Genomic DNA, 10,086 nt, shown 5'->3' with positions numbered 1-10,086 from the left:
ACAGTGGGTATACCAGTAAGCATCTAAGTTGATATTGCTCGAGTTTAGCTTACTTCTAGCAATTGCTCTCTCTTATTTTTGGTATATTTTCGGGAATTTTACATAAAAAACAAAATAAGTCTCATCGTTCTTAGCACACACAGTTTTTAAGGACAGTTACGGAAGTGGCAGACGGACGAATTGCAGGAGCTGATCCAATTCCTGGAGGTGTGTTGTAGAACACGGACCAAACCGCTCTGTTTTGGCTCCCCGCATTCTTCTTTTGTATTCCTTATTATAGAAGCGCTTCCGGCGGCATGTAGCATTCTGACATCACCCCCCCCCCGCACCCCAATGACGTCAGCCCCGGGAGCAGTGTGTGTGTGACGACAGTGCGTAGGGGAACGTGGTGACGTATCCTATTTAAAGGTCCCGAAGTAGAGGATGGAGGCAGAATCAGCAAATGCTGCGACCGCGTGGGGGTGCGTGGCTGCGGAGTAGCAGAGGGAGACTGCACCGTGCACCCTCGCCGGGAGTCCTGGGCCTGAGTGGGGCAATAAGCGGAGATCGTTGGCTCCATTCTCCCTCCTTTCTCCCTCCCGCTCGTCCCCTGTTTTGGTGGCTGCGGGGGCCGGTGGGAGGGCCGGAGTGAGGCAAAGCGAGAGCGGGCGCCTTCCGCTCCGCCTTCCGCTCCTCCTGCCCTCTCAGGCCCCGAGCGTGGGGGGAGTAGGACGCGCTCTCCTCAGTGCCCTGCGCAGGGAGCCTGGAAAGGGAGCGAGCGGCCGCTTAGCCGAGCGCGGCGGCTTGTGCGCGGGCACGGGGAGGAGGTGTGAGGAGGAGCAGGAGAACCTGAGCCGCCTGGCGCGCCTCGGCCCTGGACTGGGAAGGAAGCTCGGCGTCGGAGGTGCTGGAGAAGCAACCCCCTCCTCCTCCACCCCTCCTCCTCCTCCTCCTCCTCCTGCCGCTGCAGCCCGCGCTTTGGCCCCGCTGCTGCAGCGAGGGGCTAGAGGGGCGCTGCTGCTGTCGGCGCCAACGCCGCTGCTGCCACTCCTCCCGCTTGGCTGCTGCTGAGCATGATTGATCTGCCGGACACGAGACGGAGGAAGAGGCTGCCCCGCTGCAGAAGCGGGCGGGATTGATTGAAGGGGGACCTGCCCTGCCTTGCCTTGCCGTGGGAAGGACCGCGGCTCTTTGGCCGCCTCCCGCCTTGTATCCGCTGCCTTCCCGTTTCGTCTTCTGCCCGCAACCGCTCCCCGCCCTTAAAAGGGGATGCGTGGCCCGTGCCCTGCCTCAGCTGCCGGTCTACCGGAGCCCGATGTCAGCGCCGGCAAGGGGGCTTCTGCCGGCTGCTGCTACCGCTTGGAAAAATGAAGCGACACCCGCCGTGTTCTCGCTGCTGCTGCTGCCGCCGCTGCTGCTGCTGCTACTACCGACCGGGGTGTTAGAAGGAAGGGCGGCGCGGAGCGCTGCGCACACCGCGAGCCTGCTCTGTACCTGAGGCGGACCGTGGTTCTCGGGCATTTCAATAAACTGCTTAGGCATCCGCGCTGCTGTGGATTTTTTTTTTTAAATCCTGCTAGAGGCGGGCGAGTGCCTCCCCTTCTCCCCGCAGAAGGAGGATTGGCTTGGTGCTGCCTCTGCTGCTACTACCTCCTTCTTGTCCGCCTCCTCCTGACAGGGAGCTGGAGCTCTCCCTGGGCCCCCTTCGTGCAGGGGGCTCGGTGAAGAAGACGGGCTCTTGGAGGCTACCGGGAGGGTCTCTACATGTTGATGCCCTAGGTCGATTCTCCTCCTCCCCCTCGAAAGGGTTGCGATTTTCCCCTCCTACCTCCCGCCCGCCCCTCGATCTCTTCTACATTCCCAAATGCCTGCAGACTTCTGTGTTTAAAATCCGGCCGAAGAAGGCACGTTAAGATCACCCTGGAAAGGCAGAAAATTGGCTGGAGAGACCTGCCAGGATTAATCCTGTAACTGGTCGGGGTGCGCTCGCAGCGTAGGAAACGGAGGGGGGGGGGAGAAATCCTTTTTAAGAATTGATCTGCTAAGCAACGCGCCCGGCACGTCTTCATCGGTCATCATGGGGTAAGGATTTCATACTAAATCGTGGAACTGTTAACAGGAAAATCGAGTATTCGGTTTCTAGGGGTTGTTGTTTTTTTAATCTTTAAGAGGCAGAGCAAAAGCATCGTCTGGGAGAGTGCTAGAATTAAAAACTCAACTTCTGAATGGCAGTTAGATAGCTTGCTTGGTCAGCAGCCCTGAGAATTGTCCATTCAATAATCTATTCAGATCTGAATGTAGGGAACCTAACGTTTTCCTGGGTCTTTTAGCCAGGAACCAGAAAACGTGTTCCTCTGATTTTTGTCATGAAGGTAGGACGCACTGTTGATTGGAGAGAGTGCTTGTTCTAGGTATACGGACTCACTACCTACAAGCTCTGAGGTCCTCTGCTGGAAGCAAACTTAGAAGGCTGGTTCTTGGCCGCCATGGGGGGTGATTTTTAAAACTGAAGGAAATTGTGAATTGGGTGAACAGCTTCTGCAGTTCTCTTAACTATATCCTCTACTGTTATTGTCATTTTTGAAATTTCAAACAGTTCTCTGACCTCAGCTCTGAACTTCAGAATCTGCAGTCTTTATTTTTTGTTGCAACATTTTAAATAATTTGTTATTGTTTTAAAAATAGGATTATTATTTTTTTAAAAAGCATTGGGTAAGAAAGATGTTTTTCTTTCTGTATGAATATGGGTAACGATGAAGTTTCTTTGTGAATTGCTACTCTTAGGTAGCAAAAGGCAATAACAGATCTGTTACTGCATGACTCTTCTAGTCATTAACTTGTTCTCCTAGAGGAGTGCTTCTCAGAGCTGTTGAAGTGTAGAGAATCAGCAGGTTGAACTGCCCTGCTTACAAGTTCTTTTTTTGACAAATATAACTTATACTTTGTTTCTTGGACTTAGGCTAGGGATAATAGGTAGTATTTTGAAGACATGAACCTTCAGTTAGAGGTTCCAGAGTTAATGGATCCTCCTCCTTTGTACTTAAAGAACTTGCATGCTACATCTACTAAACCTGATTGTAGCCAATGGCAACTATCGTATATGTCATTTGTAGGCTACTGAATAATTTACACATTGTTTATAATGTTTCAGTAATTGTATTGGCTTGCAGGTTGCCCAGGATGAGATAGGCCTCATTAGAGAACTAAACACAAAGGAGATAAATGTGTTTCATCTGCTTCTTCTGGGATTCAAATTCTAAGATGCTATTAGATACCCTCTTCTGTCCTAACCAGAAAAGGAATCCAAGTACTGTAGAAGAAGAAAAAATACAAGAGGACAGTCCTAATTTTTCAACCATGAATAGAGGGAAGTGTAGGTGAAATACAGGATAGTCAGGGATCCAACAAAAACTGCTCAGAGAGTGGATGATAATTTGGTGTAGTGATTAAGGCAAGAAGCTAGAAGTCAGGAGACTGTGAATTCTAGCTCTGCTTTAGGCATGAAAGGCAGCTGATGACTTGAGCCAATCCATCTCTCTCAGCTCAACCCACTTCATAGGATTAGTATTGTGGGACAAATGAGAGGAGGAAGGAGTATTATGTATGTTTGCCACCTTGAGTTACTTATAAAGTAATAAAGGTGGGATAAAAATCTAATAAACAACTAGGGAGCTAGGACTTAGAAATAAATACCAGAATTATCATGGGCAGGAGGACTGGTATTTAAAACATCTAGTTCTACAGATCTTGGAGTTTTCAGCGATAGTTCCATTTTTGGTGTTGCATTTATCCTATCAATTCCAAGCATATGAGCTTATGGTTATTGTGAAAATGAACATTATTACTAATTGCAAGATGTTTCATGGCTCAGTTAAATTATACTTTACAGAAATGTAGGACTCTCATTTTTGCATCAAATACAGAAGTTGAATGAAAATTGTTTTGGGGAAATTGCTACTTTTCCTAAAGTGATTTATCTCTTCATAATTTTAAATGTGCAGATTTTTCAATTTTGAGCTTGAAATTTCAAGAAATTATGTGCTCCAAACACAAAACTGCTATAACTATATCTCAAGGCCATGATGGGTCACTTAGAACTTAACAACCATTTGTCTTGAGTTCAGAACACACCAATGTGGTCAGAACAATGCTATTTCACAACATTTGGGACTCAAATGGTTCAAAATTACATATTTTGCATACTTCAAATATAAAACTGTTTATGATATACAGTGCTATCCAATATTTCCTACATAGTAAAAGCCTTAGAGGTGATTATCTCAATGGTGGGAGTCTGATTTCAAACATAACCTTTCTCTGGCATTCCATAGAAATCTCTACCAATAAAGACATTGTTGGGCTGTGCTTAAATCTTGGCTATATCACTTCCCTAGTCATGTCTCAGCCAGATATCAAAGCTGAAAGAAAAGTATTGAAGAGGGACACAAAAATGAGAGTTTGGCAGATTCCCTGGACCATCCTTTTTGCTCTTAAATCCTTTCCCTCTTTATTGTATTTACTCTGCTTACACATGAAGAAGTAGCATCCTCACATACTTCCCGACTTGGCAGATTTTCACAAGTTGAGGCCCAGGCTTTTAAAACATAAGATGTATTCTCAAGGACCTCTTTAAAAATTGTTACGGAATTGAAATTTTAACTGAAGTTTAAAATTGTTAAGTATATGGGAGTGTGTTTAATTCAGTGAACTTTAAATCAGAGTTCATGCAGCATTTGCTCTGATATCAACCCTTCTTTGTTTCTGCCCAACTGATCTTTTAAAGAGTGTTTCTCAACATTAACTATTTTAAGATGTGTGGAGTTCCACTCCCAGAATACCCCAGTGAGCATTCTGGGTGTTTAAGGCCATACATTTTAAAATGAATAAAAATAAGAAACACTGTTCTAGAGAGTGGTTCCAGACATGTCACTCAGAACTAATTATGACCTTTCTCTTTAAAAAAGTTGCCCATGATGTTAGAAATATACATTTAGAACCATAGAATTATAGGGCTGGAGGGGACCTTGGAGGTATTCTAGGGCAGGAGTCCCCAACCCCTGGTCTGTGGACCAGTACTGGGCCGCGGCATGCCAACAACCGGGCCCTGCAGACAAGCAAAGCCCCATCCGTGGGTTGCAGGCACACACAAAACCACGCACTCTCCAGTCTGCAGAAAAACCTTTCTCCACGGAACCAGTCCCTGATGTCCAAAAGGTTGGGGACCTCTGTTCTAGGGAACAGTCCTTATATCATCCTGGACAAAATGTCCAATCTTTTCTTGAAAAGCTCCAGCGAGGGAGTACCCAAAAGCTGTTCCATTGGGTAATTGCTATCACTGTCAGGAAATATCTCCTTAGTTCCAGGTAGGATCTCTCTTTAAAGAGCTTCCATGCATTGCTTCTTGTCCTGCCCTCAAGTGCTTTGGAGGATAAGTCAACCCTGTCATCTCTGTGACTACCCTCAAGTACTGGAGGACAGCTATCATATCATCTCTAATCCTTTTCTTCATTAGGCTACATACTTATTTCCCTTAACTTTCATCTTATGATTTAGTCTCCATATCTCTTTATCATGTTTGTTGCTCTTTTCTATTCTCTTTCTAGGAATTCAGCATCATTTTTGTATTGTGGTGATAAGAACTGGGCACAGTATTTCAAACATGGCCTCACTAGTGCAGTATAGACTGGTACTATCACTTCCTGTGGTCTTGTTGCAATCTCTCAGTTGATGCAGCCTAGAACCGCATTGGCTTTTTTGTCAATTGCAGCACTCTCATACTTGTGATGGTTCACTAGGACACCTAGATCCTTCTCACAGTTATTAATATTGAGCCAGGTACTGCTTATTCTATACCTGTGCATTTAGTTTTTCCTGCCTCAGTGCAGGACCTTATTTTTCTCACCACTGAACTGCATCTTATTTCTCTAGTGTCAAGATCCTTCTGAATCTTGAATCTTTTTTCCAAAGTGTTAGCAATTCCCCCCAGCTTGGTGCAGTTTACAAATTTGATGAGCTCCCCTTCTATCCCCTCATCTAGTTCATTTATGAAGATGTTGAAGAGTGCTGGACCCAAGACAGAACCTTGAGGCTCCCCACTGCATGCTTCTCTGCATGTATATGTAGTTCTGTGGAACACTACATGTTGAGTCTATCCCACATTGTTTCAATAGAATGTGATCTATTTTGTCAAATGCCTTACTGAAGCCCAAGTATACCATATCCAGAGTATTTCCTTGAACCACTGATTTAGTCACTTTATCAAAGAAAGCAATGACTTGTTTGATACAATCTGTTTTTAAGAAACCCATGTTGGCTCTATTAATCACCTTGTTCATTTCTAGGTGCTCACAAATCCCCTGCTTGATGACCTTTTCAAGGATTTCTCCAAATATTGATGTCAAGCTGATTGGCTTATAGTTTCCTGGTTTCACTTTTTTCCCTTTTTTGAAAATTGGAACCATATCAACTCCTTTCCAGTCGTCTGGCACTTCCCCTGTGGTCCAGGAGTTCTGAAACATTTTGTTCAGTGGTTTTGAGATTACATCTGCCAACTCTTTCAGTATTCTGGGATGTAAACCATCTGTTCCTGGCGATTTGAATTCATTTAAAATGGAAAGAAGTTTTCTTACTATCTTTTTGCCTATTTTGACCTGGTTTCCTGTTCTGTTTCCCACAGCACTGTTTTTGATAGGTTGGACTATTTTTTTCTTTTTGTGTGAAAATAGATGCAAAGAAGGAATTAAACAGTTCTGCTTTTTCCTGCTGGCCCATCATTGTCTTGCCATCTTCTTCTATTAGTGGATCTATAAATATCTTTGACTTTGTTAGTATTCCCTATATATTGGAATAATTTTTTTTTGTTAATTTTGGCATTTGTTGCAAGTCTTAGTTCATCCTGAACCTTAGCTTTTCTGACTCCATCCTTGGCAGATTCGAGCTATTTGCTGGTTTTCTGTTCTCATTATGAAGCCCTCTTTCCATCTTTTATACTTGTCCTTTTTAGCCTTCAGTTTGTCATAGAGCTATTTATGCAACCATGTTTGCTTTGTCTGTGTTCTCTTTTCTTTCTTTCACTGTGGTATTGTGTTTGATTGGGCTTTAATATCTTGTTTTTCAGAGCTTCCCAAGCATCTTGAGTGATTTGGTGAACTGTCCTAATTCAGGAAATGTTGAAAAAAAATCCTCTTGAATGTCATTTTTAAAAGTACTCCCATTCACATTACATTAAGAACAGATTCAGTGCCACTTTAAAAACATAATATTTTATTGCAAATTTTAATGAGCTATCTTCTGTTCAACCAGATGACCGGTCTCAGATTTTTATCATAGTACTTCATAAAATGCTGACATTTTAAATTATTTGATTATCATACTACAAAATAATTTGTTGGCAAGCAATTTTACTGCTTTTACTGAAAAATAAAGTTTAAGCATCATGTTTTCTAGAGAAGTCTTTATAGAGTCTTGGTTAAATGTGCTAGACACACATACACTGTATAAATTAATTTGTTTTCTGCAACAAATTATGGTTTGCGTTTTGGTTGTTTTTCTTTGTGTGTATGTGTGTCATCTGGCTGGATTCCCATCTGTCATTGGGTTGCTCTAATTTTGACTTAGGTACACATGATAGCCAGCTGCTTCTGATGTCACTTGTAGCTAAAGTTTCATGTTGTACAGGATAGACAGATCAAACATATTATCAAACAGGCCAAAATACTTACGATGATCATTTCATACAGTTAAAATACAAGCTAATAGTATGGTCAGATTGAAATAAGGTAGTTTGTAAATGGCTAGTTTTAAAAAATAATAATAAAATAAAATTGTGATTATTTGATGAGTGTATACAGATGAAGTAAGATCTTCATGTGCTCCCTATTTATCTTCTGCGGTAGCTCTTCTCCAGTTACAACAGTTGGAAATGGCACACTATTAGACAAAAATATTTTACCATGAGCATCTGGAATCTTGCCTAGATGGTTCTATTTGCTATTAAAATTCTTTGGTGCATCTGTAGCAGTTTTGTGTCACTATCACAACAAGCTTAGCCTCTTGCAATATGAGGACAAAAATATATACCTAAGAGAATGGGGTTGTCTACATTTCTTTGTGGTAAAATTGTTTTCTTTCCTCCATTCATCACTGAGAAGTTAATTGGTAAGATAAATGACAGTGAAATTATAGTTTATATATGGCTTCCCAATCTTTATGTAATTTATGCAGAAATAAACCTCTTAAAAGTATTTCTCCTGACATATGCATATCACATTAGCAGCAAAGAATATAACTAACTTTCTTGCATATATTTTCCGTGATCTGTACATTTATTTACTTTCAATACCATTTCAAAGTAAATAAATGTACAGATCATGTAGCAATTTTGCAATTTTATAGAAACTTGAAAAATAAAAAAAATCATGCACAGAGAAGGTGGAAGATTTTCTTAAAGCAAATATGACCCCCTTCCTTTTGCAACGTGTTTCATATTCTAAATAGGAGGGTACAGTTTGTTTCTATTTGTGCCTTTAAAATTCGTAAACATTCTTTCCCCAATTATACTGCAACATTTGACAATTTTGTTGGTGCAATTTTGGGTGTAACTTCAGACTTTTTTCAGGATTTAGGGGGAGAGGTTAAAAATGGTGGGTGGAATATGTTGTAACCCAGCAATCTCCTTTTCCTTTTCATCCTTGAAAAACTCCCATAACTGGGTAAAATTAGCGACTACCATATTACTAGAAAGCCTTCTGCAGCCTTGCAGAGTTCCCAACCCATCAGAAGTCTTCTGACAAAGTCTTCATTTGTCAGAAGCTTCCTCTTTTTATTATTCTGTCTGTCAGTGCATATCTTTATGTTACCAGTTATCCAGCTGGCACTCCATGGATGCAGAACCTTTGCCAATAGTATTTTCTTTTACCTGGATCTCACTTTCAAATTTATTTGCCCATCTCACATACATGATTCTGGATAACTTCCCACTTTCTGTGTTGGTTATGGTCTAACAAACAAACTCACTAGGTGGGCAGAGGGGAGAACAACCAGAGCCATGAGAGGGTTGAAAAGTTTAGCAAATGCAGTGGCAGGAACCTGAGTCTTTCTTGAAGCTGTAGAGCAGTGGTGGTGAACCTATGACATGTGTATCAAACTGACATGCCACAACATCTTGGGTGATATACCAGTGTTTACAGAGGCTGCAGAAGCCAAGTGGGAATGAGGTATGCTCTCATACAACTCCTGGAGTTTGTGAAAATTCTGCAAGAACAGGGTGTATTTTTGCATGGCTTGCAGAAGCCATAGAAGGGCATTCTCCAAAGCCTCTTCAAGAACAAAGTTCTCAGATGGTCTGGAACAGCTTTGGGTAAGCCTGTTAGTAGTATGGGCCTATAGACAGAAAAAACGCCAACTGAAGGTAAATAGTCCATGGCAGATCCTGAGGATCATTGTGCCTCTGGGACAATTGTGCTGTTCCCCAAAGCTTGTGCATCTTGACAATGACCCAAGATGGCCTTTTTGAGTGGCAGTGGTGGCCTTAGGGCTGAAATTAAAGCCCAGGCCTCTACTTCAGGCCCTGCCTCACTGCTGCCCCCTAACACCACAGTTCAGGCTGGAATTATAGAAATAATAATAATAATAATAATAATAATAATAATAATAATAATAATAATAATAATAATAATAATAATAATAATATCTGCAAGAAATATCATTTGCCAGTAAGCAAGAACTGGTGGGATCATAAAATAGAGAAAGTCATAGAAAATGATAAAGTTAAACTGCTGTGGGACTTCAGAATTCAAACAGACAAGCACCTGCAACATAACACCCCGGACTTAACAATTGTCGATAAGAAAGACAAAAAAGTCTGGATAGTGGATGTGGCAGTGCCTGGAGACAGCAGAATAGACGAGAAAGAACTGGAGAAGATAACAAAATACAAAGACCTACAAATAGAAATAGAAAGACTGTGGCAAAGGCAAGCAAGGGTAGTACCAATAGTAATAGGCGCGTTGGGTGCAATCCCAAAACAACTGGAGCACCACTTGAACACCATTGGCATTGACAAATTCGCCATTAGTCAGTTGCAAAAGGTGGCCTCACTAGGAACTG

General features: G+C 42.3%; 1 protein-coding gene across 1 annotated transcript in view; it reads left to right on the top strand.

Moving 5' to 3' along the window:
• Positions 1-1,817: 1,817 nt before the first annotated feature.
• HOMER1 (homer scaffold protein 1) overlaps positions 1,818-10,086 on the top strand; it is a gene marked incomplete at its 5' end in the record, with an annotated part of 69,932 nt that continues 61,663 nt past the window's right edge. The window contains one exon of the mRNA XM_083351670.1: positions 1,818-2,061. Coding sequence (XP_083207796.1) covers positions 2,057-2,061 — 5 coding nt within the window. The remainder of the gene's footprint in view (positions 2,062-10,086) is intronic.

Source organism: Vipera ursinii, assembly GCF_947247035.1.
Source record: "Vipera ursinii genome assembly, chromosome: 2".
NCBI lineage: Eukaryota > Metazoa > Chordata > Lepidosauria > Squamata > Viperidae > Vipera > Vipera ursinii.
The sequence above is the reverse complement of the archived record's forward strand: the minus strand, read 5'-3'. Positions and strand labels throughout refer to the sequence as shown.